Genomic DNA, 21015 nt, shown 5'->3' with positions numbered 1-21015 from the left:
TGCCATGTACTGCTGAGAAAAAAGTATATTCCTTTCTATCCCCATTCAGTTTTCTCCAGAGGTCTATCATACCTAACTTTTCTAATGTTCTATTCACCTCCTTAACTTCTTTCTTGTTTATTTTGTGGTTAGATTTATCTAGTGCAGAGAGGGGGAGGTTCAGGTCCCCCACTAGTATAGTTTTGCTGTCTATTTCTTCCTGTAACTCCCTGAACTTCTCCTCTAAGAATTTGGATGCTATACCATTTGGTGCATATATGTTTAGTAATGATATTACTTCATTGTCTATGGTGCCTTTTAGCAGGATGTAGTTTCCTTCCTTATCTCTTTTGATTAGATCTATTTTTGCTTTTGCTTTGTCTGAGATCAGGATTGCTACCCCTGCTTTTTTACTTCAGCTGAAGCATAATATATTCTGCTCCAGCCTTTTACCTTTACCCTGTATGTGTCACTCTTTTTCAAATGTGTTTCCTGTAAACAACATATTGTAGGATTATGGTTTTTAATCCATTCTGCAATCCATTTCCGTTTTATGGGAGAGTTCATCCCATTCACATTCACAGTTATGATTACTATCTGTGTCTTTTTCTCCATCCTTTCCCCCATTTATGCTTTTCTTTCTCCTTTTCCTTTCCCCCTTCACTAGTGTTTTGCTTTTGACCACGCCTCCTTCAGTCCATCCTCCCTTTTATTATCCCTTTCCCTTTTCTTCCCCTTTACTCTTACTGCTTCTTCCCTCCCTTCTTTCCCCCTCCCTTTTCTTTCCCCTTTTCCCTCCTACTGCCTATAGGGCAAGTTAGATTTCTATACCTAACTGATTATGTTATGCCCTTCTTGAGCCAAATCTGATGAGAGTAAGGTTCAAACAATGCTCCCCCCCCTTCTTTCCCTCTGCTGTAATAGGATTTTGTGTCTTTTCCTGTAATGTAATTTACCCTTGTCTGCCTCCTCCTTTCTCAGTACATTTTCTAAGATCAGATTGATCCACTTATTTGGATCCATTTAACCCACTTGATTAGATTTTTTTTATCATTACATCAAAGTCAACTAATATCCACCCTCTTTATGTATACTCCTTTAACATGGTGTAATAACAATACAGTTCTCAAGGGTTGCAAGTGTCATATTCCCTTGTAGGGGTTTAAACAGCCCCCCCCTTATTAACAACATATTGTATCTTTCTGTCCCATTTACCTTTTTATGTCCTTCTTGAGTCCTGTACTTGAAGATCAAATTTTTTGTTGAGCTCTGGTCTTTTTATCAGGAAAGTTTGGAAGTCTCCTATTTCGTTGAATATCCATCTCCTCCCTTGAAAAATGATGCTCATTTTTGCTGGGTAATTGATCCTTGGCTGCATTCCAAGCTCCTTTGCCTTATGAATATCATGTTCCATGCCCTGCGGTCTTTTAATGTAGAAGCTGCAAGGTCCTGTGTAATCCTGACTGTGGTTCCATGATATTTAAATTGTTTCTTTCTGGCTGCTTGCAGCACCTTCTCTTTCATCTGGTAATTTTGGAATTTTGCTATTATATTCCTTGGTGTTGTCAATTTGGGATCTCTTTCAGGTGGTGATCGTGGATTCTTTCTATGGTTATTTTCCCTTCTGGTTCTAGGACTTCAGGGCAGTTTTCCTTTATGATTTCCTGAAAGATACTGTCAGGTCTCTTTTTTTCATCATGATTTTCAGGTAGTCCAATAATTTTTAAATTGTCTCTCCTGAATTGATTTTCCAGGTCGTTGTTTTACCAGTGAGGTATTTTACATTTTCATCTATTTTTTCATTTTTTTGTTTCTGTTTGACTGATTCTTGCTCTCTCATAGAGACATTAGTTTCCATTTGTCCAATTCTAGTTTTTAACAGATTGTTTTCTTCTGTTAGTTTTTGTACTTCCTTCTTCAATTGGCCAATTGTGTTTTTTAGGGACTTGTTTTCTTCAGTGTATTTTTTTTCCAATTGGCCAATTGTATTTTTGAAGGACTCTTCTACCTCTCTCATTTGACTATTAAAATCCTTCTTGAGCTCTTCTAAGAAGGCTTTTTGGGCTTCAGACCAGTTCATATTCCCTTTTGTTGTGCAGATGTGGGTTTGTTGACAATGTTGTCCTCTTCAGAATTTCTGTCTTGATCTTCACTCTTCTCATAATATGAATCTATGGTACGTTTCTTTTTACTCATGGTGTTTCTTTATTCCCTGGCCTTTAAAGAGATTGAGCTCTCCTGCTGGGGAACAGAGGGCACTGACCCAAGCTTCTTGTGTTGGGAGCCTAGGTCTTGGTCACTGGCTTTGTGTGCTGGGGCCTCTTATGTTGGCAATTAGAGGCTGTAGGTTTCTGGCAGCTTACCTCGTATTGGGCTGGAATCAGCAAGGCTGGAACTTTCAGGCAATTCTAGGTTGCCTGTTTTTCCTTTAGCTTTCTTCAGCTCCTTTTAGATGGGTGCTGCAGGGTATTTATCTGCCTGGGGCCCCTTGCAGTGTTTTTTCCCTGCTCATGCACTGGGAGATTCCTTTGTGGTAGAGTGCTGAGGCACCTGGTGGTTTTCGGAGCTGACCTCCCCCGTTTCCCCCACCCTCACCAAGGCACCCAGAGGTCCAGGTGTTGGTGCTTGCCCACTCCACCACCTGGGCTTCAGGATGTCTTCCTGGGAATCTGACAGCTTACCTGGTGCTGGGCTGGAATCAGCAAGGCTGGGGCTTTATGAAGACTTTAGATTGCTTTCTTCGGCTGCTTTCAGATGAATGCTGTAGTGTGCTTATCTGCCTGGGGCCCCCTGCAGTGCTGCTTCCCCTATTTTTGTTAAAGCGCACTGCTGCTCCCCATCTTTCTTCTAGTTCCGCTGCTCCAGGGTTTTTTTCTGGTGTGATATTTTCTGGGTTTTCAGAGGTTGATAGGGGAGAGTGAGAGCTACTACCTTTTCACTCCACCATCTTGGCTCCCGGAACTAGTTTTCTCTTTCATTTTTTTAATCCATGAAAATCTATCTTCTCTCCCACCCATGTCCTCTTCTCCCCCAATGAGAAAGAAAGAAAACCCAAACTCCTGTTACAAATCAGTACAGTCGAGCAAAACAAATTCCTACCTTTGCCATGTCTGAAAAAATGTCTCAATCTGCAATCTGAGTCCATCACCTGTGAGGAGGTGGGTAGCATGTTTCAGCAACTCATTTCTTTTCCAATTCTTTCCTCTGGTTTCATTTTATAATACCTTTTAAATTCAATTTTTAAAAGTCTTGCATCATTTCTTCTAGGAAGTCTAATTGCTTTTGTGGGCAAGCAGTGTCATTTTTTCCAGAGATCTGTTTAAGACAATCCAGCATTGATGGACTAGCTGAAAGCTCTTTTGGGGCTAAATCTGTGAACATGGTCCCTCTGGGAGAAACCCTTGTGCTGCTTCCCTAAGTGGGGCATCAAGTCCAAGATCTACTCTGGCCACACACTAGTGCTCAGGTTCTTAGACCCTTTGTGAGACCTCTCACTGTAGGCTTGGGATTAACTTCATGATCAGCTCTAGGCATATTAGTGCTACTAGTCTAGCTCAGAGCTTAGGGCACTGAGTTTTTAGTCCCTATTTACAGGCCTGGGAATCCTGAGTCTGAGTTCCACTCTAGGCTGACCTCTCTCAAAGCTTTGTATGACTCCTTGCTGTTGGCTTGGGCCCAAAGCTGAGTCTGTGGTCAGCTTTGTGCTCTGAGCTCTGGATGCTAAATCCATAATCCTAGCTCACTCTTGTTTTACAGTTTCTGGCTTGGTCACAACTATAAATTGAAATTTGTGATCTTGGACTGGAAAAATGACCCACTGTAGTTTCTCCTTCTTTTTCCCAATCACTGTTCTGTCCAACAGTCTTCTTAGACAATTACTGGAGTAGTTGTAGGGGGAGCTACGTTGTACTGGTCTCTCCTATTCTGCGAGCTTGGCTGGTGTCCTTTCTTTCCATTCTTAATGTACCACTGCAGTTTAAGTTCTTGTCATTTCATGCCCAATTCCTGAAACAGACCTCTACATCCTCCCCCTGCCTCCCATCATTTCTGTTTCTAAGCTAACCTTTTCTAGTTAGATCCAAAATACCACCACCAGATCAATCTTTCTAAAATTTTTTTAATCTTTAAATCTTTTTAATCATGTCTTTCTCTTGCTCAAAAATTTTTTTATTAAGAGTCAGAGACAACTGAAATGACTGAACAACAAAACTGCTTACAAGATAAAATACAACTCCTTAACCTGCCACTCAAGGCTCCCCACAATCCAGCTGTACTCTACTTACCCAACCTTATCTCCCCACATTCAAGAAGATCAATGAATCAACACACATTTATTATTATATGTCAGGCCCTGTTAGAGATGATGACGACTTCTCTGTTTTGGTCAATCCAGACATGCTCCTCTAAAAATTATGTTGCTTGTTTTGTAAGACCTTCTTTAACAGATCCATTCACCCACTAGTTTCCTCCTCTTCTCAAATATCAAACCAAGTATTATCACTTAACTGTTTCACTTGTGTATAGTGTTTTCCTAAGTGGGTTGTTTGTTGATGTATGGTTAGCCACATCTTCCAGCATTGTGACATCTGCAGAACTAATGACAATATGATCTCTAGTGTTATCCAAGTCATTGGTAAGTGTTAAACAGCACAGCACCAAGATTCCTCAGGTACTCTACTATAGAACTCCTGCCATGATGACATGAAACCATTAATAAATACTCTCTTTAAGTATGACTGTCACCCAACTAGTTCAGAGTCTATTTTTATTTAATCCATATCTCTCTGTCTTCTCCAAAAGAATAGTATAAGATTCTTTATCAAAAAAGTTTTGCTATGATCTGGGTTAACTACTTCCACAGCATTTCCTTCAACTATTAGTTGAGTAATCACGTCAAAAAAGTTAATGACATTAGTTTGACATATATCTCAATTCTTGATGAAGCCATACTGGCTCTTTGTCACTGCTTCCCTTTCTAAGTATTCACCAATCATTTTATTAATGATTTGTTCTAGAATTTTCCTGGGAAACAAAATTCTCTATTATATAGTTTGTACTCTGCTCTCTTCTCCTTCTTAAAAATAGGCTCCCACCTATCTTTCCTCTGAACCATTTGAAATCTTCTTTCCCCACATCTAGAGTGTATGCCAGACTATGTCCAGATCTTCTTTCCTTCTCCATCCCAACTTCTAGGAGGGAATGATCACTTATCCTGGGGTTCTTATCATTTCCATCCTAGCAACCAATAACTCCCTGTTAGTGACAATCAGCTATAGGACAGAATTTCCACTTTTTGAAGGATGAAATTACCACTAAAGCAAGGCATATGGTACATGCTTAATAGAATACATGAGGAAAAAAATGACTAAAAAGCTTGGAAAAGAAGAAGAAAGAAGAAACTACTGGTCAAGGCATAAAACTCGGAGGAACAGAACCACTAGAAGTTGCAATGTAAAAATTACCTACCAATAAAAGATAATCTCTCAATCTTTGGGAATTTGATTCACCCTTCAGTGGAACCATTTATCTTAAAGCTCTCCAAACTAACCCCTTTTTGCTTAGTAGGAAAAGAACCTGGATGTAACATTAATATCAGGTGTACCTGAGATTTCACCTCATACTCAGCAAACTGACAAAGATGAAAAATCTATGACAAATATAGAAGACCATGAAAAAAAAATGAACCAAGGCAGTGAAATAAGTACAGCCAGGAAAACAACATAAACAATAACTACAATAATGTAAATGGAAAGAACAACAAAACAACCAAAACTGAATAATGAAAATCATAACGAACAAACTTGGTCCCAAGAAGAGGAATAAGAAAGATGAAAAGATGAGAAAGCTTCTGCTTCTTTGCAGGGGAGCACACATGGCTGTGAATATCAGACTTTTTTCATATATAGATTAGTTTATTTTTGTTTTAGGTGTATTTTTTTTTAAGTCAGAGATCATCTTTATTTGATGTCTAGCAGCCTCTTATTTTTTAGATTTTGGGGAGGCTGCTTTTCGGGCTCGTACTTTCTGGGCTGGCCTCTTCTAGCCTTAGTTTCAGATCCTTTTGAGCTGGGCTTCCTTTCAGTCCTTGGCCTTCTTAGTGGGAATCTTTTTGGTAGGGACCTTTGGTAGAGGCAGGTGCCGTCTTCTAGGCTACTCCCATCTTAGGAGATGTCTTTGGAGCAAATATTTTTTACAGCTTCTTCACATTGTGCTTGATATTTTGTTTCACATTATTTTGGCCTTCATGACTTTAAAAAAATCTCTCATTTTGCTTTTCCTTTCTTTAGTTGCAATCTTCTTGGCCTACCTTGTAGCTGTCCAGTTTGAAATAACAGTTTCTTCCAAACAGCCTAGACATATTTCTGACAACCATCGTATGGGACTTGAAAACAAAATCTGTGAGATGTATACATGTGAATGGCCTAGCCTGCCTCCTCACAATAGTGCAAGGTACCAAAACCAAAGCCCTGTTCTGATAATGATGATGACAGTGATGAGGATAATGAATAGCAGCTGACATTTATGTGATGCTTTAAGGTTTATAAAGCACTTCACATACATTCTCATATGATCTTCACAACAACCTTGTGAGGTAGGCACTTTATCAAAAATACATTGTACAGATGAGGAAACTGAGGCTGAAAACAGTTAAATGAATTACCCAGAATCACAAATCTAGGAAGTGTCTGAGACAGGATCCCAATTCAGGTAACTTGCCCAGGGTTACACAGCTAGTAAATACATTTGATCCATTCTTACACTTGCCTCCAGCACCTATAATAGCTACCAGTTTGTCAAGATGTGACCCAAATGAAACCACCAGCCAATTTCTACTTAGTACTTGAATATGGGCTGTGTGCTACCAGGCACACAGTTAATAAACTATTAACTGTTCCTAGCCACAGGTTTCTCCTCTCTAAGTAAGGACCCAATCAGAATACACTGTCCCAGATAATAAGTGCTACCTAGGAAGGTAGCACCCAGGGCCTTCTCTCTCCCATGCAAGCCTGGGGTTGGCACTGGGATGAGCTCAAGTATCAGGGCTAAACTGGTTAGTTCTGTTTAACTTTTTTTCTTACTTTTAAAAAATTCTTTATTGTAATGAATGGCTCTCTAGGACAATGTAGGAGAAGGATACAGTGGGAAATATAGAAGAAGTAAAAACAAAACACATCATTAATTTTTTTTTAAATTGAGGGTATAATCTTTGACAAGTTACTTCATCCTTTTGTGTTTCGGTTTCTTCTGAATAGTTTCTTCTGTAAAATGGATATAACTTCCATATCCATTATAAGAATATTTTAAACTAGAATACATTTGATTTACATTCAATCTGCACACATGGATTTTAAAATTAGACATTAATCAAAGTGGTTTGCTCTAGTATGTAGTTCATGCTCCTCCAGGTCACTTGTATGCATTCATTTCAAGACCTGATCAGTTCATTTTATTTTGCGTAATGAAGCAATTGTATTAAGACATGACAATGATAATTAAGGGAAGGACATTTTTGAATTTTCAGCTCTTTTTTGTTGTTGTTTTTAAGACTGGGATCTCACAGTTACTTTAAATCAAATTTATTAAAAGAAAGGCATTGAAATATTCTAGGAAAAACTGATCTTTCTCTCTCACATACAAAAACCCTTCAAATAAGAAGGTGTGATGAACGTTAATTCATTCTAATCCTACTAATGTCTAATTGCATATATTCATCAGATTCTACAATGAGGCAGAAAAAAGTCAAATCTCCAAGGTCAGACACTAAGCCATTATAAGAGCTGAATATAAAAACTGTTAATACTCTTTGGTATGCAGGCTATCAGGACAGAAGAATTACAGGCATTTCATAAGTTTTATCATGTGTGCTAATGACAGAAGTACATCCATCATTTTAGACAACATATAAATGTCATTTCTCCCCCATTTACTTCCCTCTTCTTTTTACATTTCAACACCTTTCACAGAGAATCACAGAATCTGAATTGGAAAGGCCCTTAGAGGTTATCATCATCTTAACTGACAATCACAAAGCGATTTAAGGTTGGCAAAGTATTTGACATTCATTATCCTATTTTAGCCTCACAACAATCCTGTGAAGTAGATATTATTATCCCTATTTTATGGACAAGAAAACTTCATAAGGAACTGATTTTCCCAGGGACACACAGCTTGAAAATAACACAGGTAGGTCCTTCTAACTCCCAGTCAGTCAATCAATCAACAACCAAATGGCTACTACAGGCTCTCAGCACTGCACTAGGAGCTGGGGACACAATGGGGAAAGAAAAGTCTCTGACATCAAGGAAATTGCATGCTAAAGCAGGTGAAAATGTGTACACATACTAGTAGAATATGCACAACAACAAAACACAAGGTAATGGGGTGAGGAGGCACTAGTAACTCGGGGATCACAAAAGGCTTCATACATAAGTTTGAGCTGACCTTTGAAGAAAATTGGGGGTATTTCAAAAAGCAAAAGTAAGGAGGAAGTGTATTCCAGGCAGGCTGGAGAGCCTATGCAAAGGCAGAGATGGGAGATGGAATGTCATGGAAGAGAAACAGCAAAAAGGTCAGTGTGGCTAGATTTAAGAGTGCACAACAGAGAGTAATGTACAATAAATAACCCCAAAAAATGAAAGTTGGAGCACCATTATAAAGGGCTTTAAATGTAAGCAGGGGAATATAATATAATCACAATATATCTATGCCTGCTCCTACTGTGCTACTTACATGTTTTCCTACCAAAAAATAAAACAAGTGAATGGAAAGGCCTTACTCACCATTCACTGCCCTAAAGTAAAGCTTGCTTGCTAAGGGGCCCCTGCTGCAGCCAGGAGGTAGAGGGGGAGGGGACAGCCTGTAGCTGCTGTAGGGTACCTGAGCTGGTTAGGTCAGAACCATCTTAATGGGCCCATCCCACTGCAGTCCCACAAGAGCCCAGCAAAAAAGGGGAATGTTGAAGGTGGTGGTGTAGTTTTACTGGAGATAGACTTATGATTGGCTATGGGAAGGGAGGAAAGAGGGATTATAATCTTTCTTCTCATCCTCCAAATGACTGATCATATACTCCATGGGTCATTCCACATCCTTCTATCTATTCTATGTGATCTACTCCACATCCTTCTATCTTTCCCACATGAATATCATGAAAGACTTTAATAAATGTTTCATCAAGCTGTATTTACAGAATTCCCCTGTAGTAACTGTCAAAAAAGGAAATAAGGTTAGTCTTTCATGATCTGTTTGTGGCACAGTGGGTAGAGCATGGACCTAGAGTCAAGAAGATCTGAATTCAAATGTCCCATCAGATACTTTGTAACTGTGTGACCCTGGCCAAGTTACTTAACTGTCCACTTCAGTTTCCTCATCAGCAAAATGGTAATAATAATAGCACCTATCTCCCAGGATGGTTATAAGAATAAAATGAGATATCTGTAAAGTTCTTTGAAACTTAAAAGCACTATATAAATGGCAGCTATCATGATAGTGATGATGATGAAACCAAGCTGTTTTGTTTTTCACAATTACTGCTTCCTTTTTAAGATGTTCTCTAACCATTCCTCTGGTAATACACCCTAGAATTTGGCCAGGAATCAAAGCTATGTTCATTGGCCTATAGCTTGCAGATTCCTTCCCCCCTCCCCCACTTCTTGCTTCCTTCCTGGCTTTCTTTTCTAACATCAGGACATTTTTTCCTCCCCAAACTTTCCATTAACTACTAATTAATTATTTTTATTTATTCACTTCCACAAGATTTGGCATTCCAAATCTTCTCCCCATCTCTCCCCTCCCCCAGCCCAAGATGACGTGCATTCTAAATACTCTTTCCCCCAATCTGCCCTCCCTTCTATCACCCCTCTCCTTCTCTTATCTCCTTCCCCTTTTATTTTCCTGTAGGGCAAGATAGATTTCTATACCCCTTTGCCTATATACCTTATTTCCCAGTTGCATGTAAAAACAATTTTTAACCTTCATTTTTAAAACTCTGAATTCTAAATTCTCTCCCTTCCTCCCTCCCCACCCACCCTCATTGAGAAGGCAAGCAATCTGATATAGGTTATACATGTGTAGTCATGCAAAACACTTCCATAATAGTCATGTTGTAAATGACTATACTTCCCTCCATCCTATCCTGCCCCCCATTTACTCTGTTCACTCCTTTGACCCTGTCCCTCCTCAAAAGTGTTGGCTTCTGATTACCCACTGCCCCAATCTGCCCTCCCTTCTATCATCCCCCCTTTTTTAAAAAAAGAGAGATTCTAACTCCAATTGCCTTTAAAAACAACAACAACAAAAAAATTTAAAAAGAGATTCTCTTATCCCCTTTCCCCCTATTTTCCTGTAGGTAAGATAACTTTTCCATACCCAATTGAGTGTGTATGTTATTTCCTTCTTAAGCCAAATTCAATGAGAGTAAGATTCACTCATTCCCTCTCACCTTCCCCTACACTATAAATACCTTTTCTTGTTTGCTTTATGTGAGATAATTTACCCCATTAGACCTCTCCCTTTCTCCTCTCTCACCCCTTAATTTTATTCTCCAGATATCACTCCTTCATCTTCAACTCACCCTAATACTGACAAAGGTCTCATGAGTTACAAATATCATCTTTCCATGTAGGAATGTAAACAGTTCAACCTCAATAAGTCCCTTATGATTTCTCTTTCCTGTTTACCTCTTCATGTTTCACTTGAGTCTTGTATTTGAAAGTCAAATTTTCTATTCAGCTCTGGTCTTTTCATCAAGAATGCTTGAAAGTCCTCTATTTCACTGAATGTCAATTTTTTCACCTGAAGGATTATACTCAGTTTTTTTGGCTGGGGGATTCTTGGCTGTAATCTTATCTCCTTTGCCCTCCAGAATATCATATTCCAAGCCCTCCAGTCACTTAACATATAAGCTGCTAAATCCTGTGTTATCCTGATTGTGTTTCCACAATACTTGAATTGTTTCTTTCTGGCTGCTTGCAATATTTTCTCCTTGACCTGGGAACTCTTGAATTTGACTATAATATTCCTGGCAGTTTTCATTTTGGGATCTCATTCAGGCAGTGATCAGTGAAGTCTTAAATATTTCTATTTTACCCTCTGGTTCTAGAATATCAGAGCAATTTACTTTAATAATTTCCTGAAAGATGACGGCTAGGCTCTTTTTTTTATCATGGATTTCAGGTAGTACAATAATTTTTAAATTATCTCTCCTGGATCTATTTTCTAGGTCAGTTGTTTTACCAATGAGATATTTCACATTGTCTCCTATTTTGTCATTCTTTTGGTTTTGTTTTATAATGTCTTGATTTCTCATAAAGTCACTAGCTTCCAATTGCTCCATTTTAATTTTTCAGGAAGTATTTTCTTCAGTGAGCTTTTGGACTGCCTTTTCCATTTGGCCAATTATGCTTTTGAAGGCATTCTTATCCTCGTTGGCTTTTTGGACCTCTTTTGTCAATAGGGTTAAGCTATTTTTTAAGGTGTTATTTTTGTCCTTTAGCAAGCTGTTGACTTGTTTTTCATGATTTCCTTGCATCACTCTCATTTCTCTTCCCAGTTTTTCCTCTACTTGCTTCTCAAAATCCTTTTTGAGCTCTTCCATGGCCTGGGACTGATTCATATTTTTCTTGAAGGCCTTGGATATAGGAGATTTGACTTTGTTGTCTTCTTCTGGTTGTATGTTTTGATCTTCTTTGTCACCAAAGAAAGATTGTATGCTCTGACTTTTTTTGCAGTTTGCTCATGTTCCTAGCCAATTACTTGAGTTTTAAAATCTTTGTTAAGGTAGAGGTCTGCTCCAGTATGGAGAATGTACTGTCCCAAGCTTTGGGGGTTTTGTGCAGCTGTTTTCAGAGATACTTCCTGTAAATGTTCAGTTCTTCCAAGGTGGTATGATCAAGGGCGAGGTGTTTACACCTTTCCTGGCCTGTGCTCTGGTCTATGAGTGACCACAAGCACTCTTTTCTGCCTTGGACCTGTAAAGAGGATTCTCTCTTCCCCACCACTACAAGCTCCACCACACCAGTGATCCTCCTCTCCCTAGGATCGCCACCCAGAACTGTGAACCAGATTCAAGCACAGACAAAGCAAGAGAAACCTGCCTCAGCACCAGCAAGGAGATCTCTGCAATCCCCTTCTGATCGGAAACTTGATCCCCCCTTCCATCTGTGGGCTGAGAGCTCTGGAAGCAGTCACCCCCAAAGCACTGCATTAGGACTGGGATGGAGCTCACTGAGGTCACAGACTTTTCCTACTGACCTTCTAAGTTATCTTTGGCATTTGTGGGTTGAGAAGTCTGGAAACCGCCACAGCTACCCGTGATCCAGTACCCTGAGGCCTGGTCTTTGTAGGTGCAGCAATGCTGAACAGACCTTTCCAATCAACCATCCAGGTTCTCTTGGGCTGGAAATTTATTTCACTCTCTCTTTTTGTGGGTTCTGCTGCTCTAGAATTTGTTTAGAGCCATTTTTTTTTACAGGTATTTGGAGGGGTTTGGGGGAGAGCTCAAGCAAGTCACTGCTTTACTCTACCATCTTGGCTCCACCCCCACAACAAAACAATTTGAACTGATCCTTAGTAGGACAGGTACTATAATGGGATCTTGTTTGGAAAAATTAAGAAAACAGACAACAAAAATAAAGGGAAACCTAAACTCTTTTGCCACAATATTTCAGTAACTTGGGATAGGGACCCCTTTAACCATATTGCTAGAAGGGCTACCTAAGAGGTTTATGTGCATTTGTTAACTTATGAGATGTGTATTCATTTAATCAGTAAAACTGAGATTCAATTGAATTAGCATTTATTAGGTGTCTACTACGTGTATGCTAAGGGATAAGGATTCAAAGACATTTAAAAAAGCAGTTTCTGCCCTGAAGGAGTTTATCTTCTATTGGGGGAACAATATAAACACAGCTAGTCAATACAAAGTGCTTTTGGGGAGAGAGGAAAGGAGAAGACCTTGTGTAGAAAGTGGCATCTGAGCTGAGTCCTGAAGGGAATCAAGTATTTCAAGAGGCAAAGGTGAGAAGGGGGTTCCCTAGATGTAGAAAACAGCTTGTGTAAAGTGACAGAGATGTGATGGCCTGTATGAAGAATAGTAAACAGACCAGTATGGCCAGAATGCAGAGTGCAAGAAGGGTAATGGTGTGTTAACTAACCTAGAAAGATTGGCTAAAGCCAGATTATAAAGAGTTTTAAAAGATGAGTTCACATTTTATGCTATAGGTAACAGGAAGATACTGAAGTTTCTTGAGCCAGGGGAATTATATTGTCAAACCTGTCCTTTAAACCACTCATGACTGAATGGAGAAGGAAGAGACTGAAAGCAGGTGATTACTGCAACAGCCCAGGTGAGTAATGAGAAGGACCTAAGCAAAGTCTGTGGCTTCATAATTAGTGAGAAAACAGTTGTAAGAGATGTTACAGATGTAGAACTTGGCAACTGGGGTAAGGGGGAATGGAGAGCAAAGGATGGCTCCTAGATTATGAACCTGGGAGACTGGAAAGTAGTGCCCTCAACAGAAATAGCAAAGTTGGGGGAGGGGTGAGTCTAAGGGGAAAGAATGATGTGTTTTATTTTGGATATGTTAAGTTTGAGAGGCCAACAGGACAGCCAGATAACAAACAGTAGGAAAAATCTTAGAAATTTTTTACATTTTCATGAATTCAATTAACACAGTCTTCCTAACACCAGAGTACCTTTGATTCACCAGCAATAAAATGCTTAATATTGTGTACCCAAAGCTCTTTCCCCTGCAAGAGATACCAATGACAGGGCTGCACTGGAGTAATCACACTAAAATGTACACAGAGATTTCAGCCTTATACAGGGGTCAAATACAAGGAAGAACATATATAGAATAAGAGTGTTCTTTAACTTAAAAAAAAATTCCCCTATAACATCACTGAAAACATGGTTATCCACCAATAAGTAAAAATGCTACCTATCTCCTGAGAGAGGTGACACATTCAAGGTGCAGACTGACCCATACATTTTTGAACAGACAATATGAGAAACTGTCTTGCCAGACTACCAAATATTAGTTACAAAAGTTTTGTTTTTCTTTTTTTTTTCTGGGGAGAAGAGAGTGGGAGAAGGAATAATCATTTATATAGAACATATTATGTGTCAAGCACTATGCAAACTATGCTACCCACTTTGACAAATATCTCATTTGGAGGCAGGGGCGCTACGAACAGGATTGCAAAGAAAAGAAAAAGAATGAAAAGTGGGTCATTAAAGCATTTTTTTTAAAGCGCAGAAGGAAACAGACAAGCCAGACAGCTTTATGTGTTGAAGTTATTATATACTCAAAAGAAAAAGAAAGCTACACTTAAGAGAATAAGCTATACTTATTCAATTACAATCCTTTTTATCTATCTTTGTCTATCAAAATGCTCATTTTAAAAGTTCAGAATAAAAATAAAAATGTTTAAAGTGATCCAATATTTGCTTGAAAATTTCCAAAAGTGAAGAGAAACCATTATATTTTGGGATAATTTAACTGTTAAGAAATTTTTTCTTATGTCAAATTTGCCTCTCTTCAACTTTCATCCATTTTTCACAATAGCATTTTCCATACTTGGACTATCACATCCCTCCCCCAAAACCTTCTCTTTTCCAGGCTAACCACCTCCAGTCCTTTTCACAAATCCTCATGGAGCAGTTCTTCATGAACATCTACATCAATCTTATTAAAGAGCTCCCTCTTTTTTTCTTCATTGGAATCTTTTCAGTTTGTGTTTTCAGAATTTTACTCTTGAGAGCTTCCTATCCTCTTGAGCCAACTTTTCCTTTAAAATATCACATCACAGGATCCCATTTATCCCTTTTCCCAACATTGTGAAGTCTACTCTTCCAAAATCTAGAGTACAAATTAGACTACATCTGACTTTCCTCTCCTTTATGCAATCCACCCTCCATACAACCGTGAAAGTGATATTCCTAAAGTACTAGAATTGACCATGTCACTCTTCTGCTCAAAATACTCCAGTGGCTCCAATTATCCCTTGGATAAAATACAAAATCCTACTTTCCTTTTTCAGTGATCAAATTTCAGAAACCTTCTCCTGTGTCTCTTCTCTACTTCAGTTCCTTTTTATCACAGAATTATAACATTTAAGAATTGATCTTGTCTGGGCCCCACATTTTATGGATAAGGATAATGAAGCCAAGAGAACTGAAGTGATTTGCCCAAGGTTAATTAGTGTCAAATCCTGAAGCTCAGGGTTCTTTCAAATGTCTACACAAACTTCTGAAATTCTTTTCCACCTCCTCACCACCTTCATTCATCTCCACCCTAAAGTTCTACTCTACTGATTGATGATTCCCCTACTCAGACCAATCAATCAATAAACATTTATTAAGCATCTACTATGTGCCAGACACTGGGCCAGTGTTTCCAAATGACTCTCAGGCAAGTTCACTTCACTTTCAGGCTTCTCTGTGCCTTTGACAACTGCCTTGTCCCCATGTGAGTATCCTTGCCCCTCCTACCTGATTTCCACCTTCTCCCATTAGAATGTAAGCTCTTTGGGGGGGGGGACAGACTGCCTTTGCTTATATTTGTATCCCCAGTGCTTAGCACAGGACCTATAGATAATAGTGTTTAACAAATGCTCTAGCTGTCCATCTAATGTCAGAAACAGAAAGCTATTTTTTAACAAAATTTTGCAAAAGAAATAACTTTTATCAGACTATCTGTCCCAACTGCATTTTGGAAAATTTTGTCTCTGTAACCATATCACACGGCCTCCCTTTCTAACACAATTTTCATGAAATAAAACAATCAATAATTATAAATGATGATGTAAATGCCACAGAATCCTATCTATTCCTTATCTTAAAATAGTAACAAGAACCACTAATTAATCTCTGAATTCTTTTTATGATATAGGTATTTCAATTGTAATTTAAATTCAGTAAATATTTCTTAACTACCTATGTGTACTCTGCTAGATTATGACCTCCCCCACTCCTACCACACTGGAAATACAACATCCCCTTTCTACGTTAATGGATTTTTGCAATGTAGTAAAAACCCAGAACACATAAATTCCTTCTAAGAAAGGAAAGATTGCAGTTTTCAGAGGAAGAAATTAAAGCTATTTATAGTCATATGAAAAAATGCTCTAAATCACTATTGATTAGAGAAACGCAAATCAAAACGACTCTGAGGTACCACATCACACCTATCAGATTAGCTAACATGGCAAAACAGGACAATGATAAATGTTGGAGAAGATGTGGGAAAATTGGAACACTGATGCATTGTTGGTGGAGTTGTGAACAGATCCAACCATTCTGGAGAGCAATTTGGAACTATGCCCAAAGAGCTATAAAAGTGTGCATACTCTTTGACCCAGCAATACCACTTCTAGGTCTGTATTCCAAAGAGATTCTAAAAATGGGAAAAAGACCCACATGTACAAAAATATTTATAACACCTCTTTTTGTGGTGGAAGGAACTGGAAATTGAGGGGATGCCCATCAATTGGGGAATGGCTGAACAAGTTGTGTTATGTTAATGTAATGGAATACTAAATGATGGGCAGGCAGACTTCAGAAAAACCTGGAAAGACTTACATGAACTGATGCCAAGTGAAATGAGCAGAACCAGGAGAACACAGTACACAGTAACAGCCACACTGTGCGATGACTAACCTTGTTAGATTTAGTTCTTCTGAGCAATGCAATGATCTAAGACAATTCCAAAAGACTCATGATGGAAAATGCTATCCACATTCAGAGAAAGAACAATGGAGTCTGAATGAAGATGGAAGCATACTATTTGCTCTCCTTTTGTTTCGTTTCTTCTTTCTCTTGGTTCCTGCCATTAGTTCCAATTCTTCTTTACATCATGACTACTATGAAAATATGTTTAATATGAATGTATAATCATATATCAGATTGCACGACATCTTAGAGAGGAGGAAGGGAAGGGAGGGGGAGAAAATTTAAAACTCAGAATCTTATGGAAGTAAATGATGAAAACTAAAAATAAACAAATTATTTTTTAAAAAAGGATTTGTGGATTAAAAAAAAAGAAAGTAAAGATTATTAACTGGAGGGAAACTGGGGAACATAAATAAACTCACCTGATATCCTAGCATGAAGATTCTGCTTCATACAAAATTCTCCAGGTTGTGAAAGAGATTGCAGAATTGTCAGAGCTGCTCTTTTTAAGGCGCTGTCAAAAATAGGGAGTACTTCATTGGGGTATGCATTAAAATATTCCCCAATTTCCATGTTCGTCTCAAAAAGAGTCATGGCATCAACCACTACAGGATAGTGAGTATCTTCATCTCTTTCTTTCAAGATCTGTAAGACTTCATTCTTGTGGTATTCTGAAACGTATGATTCAAACACCTGACCAATCAGGGCAACTTGATCTTTATTCATCTTGGACCTAGGTAGATAGGGAAGGATTTTAAAAGAAGCAATGATAACAAAAAAGTACACTCTTCTCATATTTTGAAAATGAAAAACATGCAATCTTAGAAAACTTATGGGTTGCATTAATTCCCATATAAGCTAAATATTAATTAGCATACTAAATTAATCAATTTTTAAAGTCACATTCTGAAGAATAACTTAATTTTCTATCAGAATTAATGAGCATCTCTTTAAAATCAGGAAACTAGAGCCTAAGGGAAAGAATTATTATTTTAGTCTGAAACTTGATCAAATATCTTTCCCTTCTTCAGGTTAATTTATCTTCCTGTTACCTTTCCTTTTTTCCTCACCTCCTTAGTATCTAAGTGAGTCTAAGATACACTAAGCACAATTTTGTTTGTTTCTATTTTGTTTCACTGTATTTCATACAGAGAATTAATTAACTCACATTTACACAGGGCTTGAAAGTTTGTAAAAGCTAATGTTCTGACTGGTTAGTTTTGTATTGTGGCAGGCCTGAGTATCTACCCTTATAGTTCCTGATGACCCCTTGGCCATATGACTGATCTAACTAAATGCTAATAAATACTGATATTTATATAATGCCTTAAGATCTACAAAGTGGTTTCAAGGAATCATTTAGTCTGTTCTGAATATGCGTATTGCTTATGATGCTGCCCCTACTTATAACCATTTTATAGGTACTGTGAGACTAGAAACTTACATTTTGAGACTGAGTTCATTCCTAGTCTAACCCACATGGAAAACTGTGTTTCCTTTTCTACATCATTCTTTCAGAATTATGTACTTGCAAATTCAAATAATTTTTTCCTGATTCTCTTTATTATATACACAAGGGGTCATAAATTAAAGGTGACTAATTCTCCCTATGGTCAAATTTGAGTGCTTTACATTACTGAAAGAGGAGTATGGAAGGGCTAATACAAATTAATGGTATAAAAAACAAGTATGTTTGGTTTTGAAATCCATGTTTATAATATGGGCAGTGGGGGTGAAGATTGTGAAAATTTACCTTCCTAAACATATTTTTAGTTATGCTAATATTGATGCATGGTAATACTAATACATGCTAACATCTTTTTTTTTTTCCTTTCCACCAAGCAACAGCACTGTGTGAGTGATGTCAGAAGGAATTTGGGGAGAGAAAAAAAAGAAATTATTTTATTAGCTAGTAACTAACATTTATATAGTGCTTTAAGTACTTTACAAATATCTCACTTGAGCCTCATGACAACCCTGGAAAGTAGGTGCTATTATTCCCATTTTACAGATGAGGAAACCAAGGCAGAGGTAAAGTGACTTACTCGGAGTCACAAAGCTAGTATATATCTGACATGGGGATTCGAAGCCAGGTCTTCCTGACTCTAGGCCCAGGACTCTTTCCTATTCACTGTGCCACCTATTCTGCCTCCACACAGGCCAATCTAGGATTGTGGTGAGAAATCCACAAAAGGATAATACTAATTATGATATTAATAACTCAGACTTCTGCCAAGAGTTATAACAATGTAAAAAGAACTAGAGGAAGGCCCCCAGCATAGTGGGTGAACTCCCTGAGTGAGAAAGATTTAAAGTCATGGGCAGAGATATGTTGGGTTGTAAACTACATCACAGGACAAAATACCTACATGGATAAAATCACAGATCCATTTAATTATGGGTGCAATAATACATAGGATGTCAAGGCTTGCAAATAACTCTTCTCACAACTCTTTGAGGTAGGAATCACCAAGTATTATTATCCCTACTTTATAAATGGGGAAAAAGAGATACTGCTAATAAGGTTTACGATTTGAACCCAAATCTCGACTCCAAATTTAGTTTCACTAGTTTACTGGGTAGATCTGTTACTTTTAAGAATCAATTACAAAGGCTGACGTCACATGATTCCAAAAGCATGGAAGTGAGTAATTGTCTATGAAGTTTATATTGTACACAGTCTAATTAATAGAAAGCAAAATAAACTCAGACAACTGTCAAAACTCTCCAAGTCAAAGAATGCCAACATAGGGTACACACACAAAATACCCATAAGAAAACCTTAAGTGGACCGAAATTATGTCCCTGGGGGGTTTAAAAAAAAATCTGTTTTGGAGATTTGCAATATCCCTTCAAATTGAGGACAGAGAAAAAACCAGCAAAGAAGAAACTTAGGAACTCAACGCAGATTGAATTTTTCCTAGACAGCCCAGCAATTCAGATGCCACACCACCAATTAGAAAGTCTAGTTTTGCATTTAGTTTCACTGCAAAATTAAAAAGGTAACTTAGTTGACAAGTTCCTCAGGCACCCAGGCTGAGTTCACTTTAGTCCTTTCAAGGCATTAGCAGGAAAATTTTGCCAAATTACAAGAGCTCACCTTTTTTACTTAAGCGAGGGACGGGGAAGCGGTGAAATGTAAAATCTACTATCAGAATTTTGCCTTAACAGGCAATTACGCTACTTCAATCCCACGTAACTCTTATTTACCACCCTTCCCCCTCTCCCATCAGAAGTAAAACACAAAAAGAACTCTGGGATAATGATAATAACAGGGAGCATTTAGATAGCGCTTTAAAGTCTACAAAGCGCTTTACCAGTTCTCGCAATGGACTATCAGAGTTTGCACGGCTGTACGGATCCCCGTGCCAGGACCCAACTTGGCCAAACTTTGCGGCCCCGCTAGTGACCACTGGGAGTAGCATCCCCAGGGCACGGGCCCGGCTCCCCGCCCCGCCCCCTGCCTCTGCACCCACCAGCGTACGCTGCGCAGCGCAGCGGGCAAAAGCACCCCCGAGCCCGGCGCGACCCGCCACCTGGCTCAACGCATTCCGAGTGGCACCAGTGGCCCGCAGCGGGCAGAAAAGCAGGGAGCCGAAGGAAGGCGGAGAAAACGACTTCTTTTCACTTACTGGGGGACATCGGTGTCTGGAAGCCGCGAAGAGCAAGATGCCTCGGAGCGCTAAGAGAAGGGCAAACGCCGGCTTCGCAAACCAAGGCTCACCACTCTGGGCTCAGGCGGGCTGGCGGGCGCGGGGGCGGAGAGGGAGAGCGCGCGCGCGCCGGAGCGGGCGCCAATCAAAGGCTGCCGAGGCGGGGGCCGCGGCTGCCGCGCATTTGTCCGGCGGCGCTGTGGTCGCGGCTGTGCACGTCCTTCACGCGACGACGGAGCGCGCCCGGCTGTTGGTCGTACACTGGAGGCGCACGCGGCGCTTCTCTTTCCTGGCCGAAGTGGGAGGGGAAGGAGGGGCCTTTCCCCGGCTGACGCAGCTCTGCCGGTGGGCGGGACTTAGCTGCGGCATCTCGTGGAGGCGGGTGAGAGGCGTGGTCAGGGCGGTGCCTGGTGCTCCGCCCCTCCTCTTCCCTTTTACACCCTCCCGCCCCCCCTCAGTCCAAACAGCCCTTATTGATTTTGGGTTGGTGGAGGGGGGAGGAGAGTGGGCAATGAGGGCAAAGTAATCCCTTCTTTGTATGGCCTACAAACTTTCCATAGTGATTTCCTACTGTTTGTTAGGTTGCATCTGCTTATTGTTGAGTTTAACAGTTTGCTACTTTATTCTCATCATGAATCACAAGCCAAATCTTTAGTTGATAGTACACAAACCACCATGAGTAGCAGTATTGTTTCAGTTGGTTCATTTTTATTA

General features: G+C 39.3%; 1 protein-coding gene across 1 annotated transcript in view; it reads right to left on the bottom strand.

The window, feature by feature from the left end:
• MCM9 (minichromosome maintenance 9 homologous recombination repair factor) overlaps positions 1 to 20595 on the bottom strand; it is a 187699-nt gene extending 167104 nt beyond the window's left edge. The window contains exons 1-2 of the mRNA XM_020971614.2: positions 20281 to 20595; positions 17071 to 17381 (exon numbers count right to left, since the gene is read on the bottom strand). Coding sequence (XP_020827273.2) covers positions 17071 to 17374 — 304 coding nt within the window. The 5' untranslated portion in view covers positions 17375 to 17381; positions 20281 to 20595. The remainder of the gene's footprint in view (positions 1 to 17070; positions 17382 to 20280) is intronic.
• Positions 20596 to 21015: the final 420 nt, after the last annotated feature.

This window comes from Phascolarctos cinereus, unplaced genomic scaffold (genome assembly GCF_003287225.1).
Source record: "Phascolarctos cinereus isolate Bilbo 61053 unplaced genomic scaffold, phaCin_HiC Scaffold_5;HRSCAF=322, whole genome shotgun sequence".
In the NCBI taxonomy this organism is placed as follows: domain Eukaryota; kingdom Metazoa; phylum Chordata; class Mammalia; order Diprotodontia; family Phascolarctidae; genus Phascolarctos; species Phascolarctos cinereus.
Note: the sequence above shows the minus strand (reverse complement) of the source record. Positions and strands in the feature narration are given on the sequence as shown.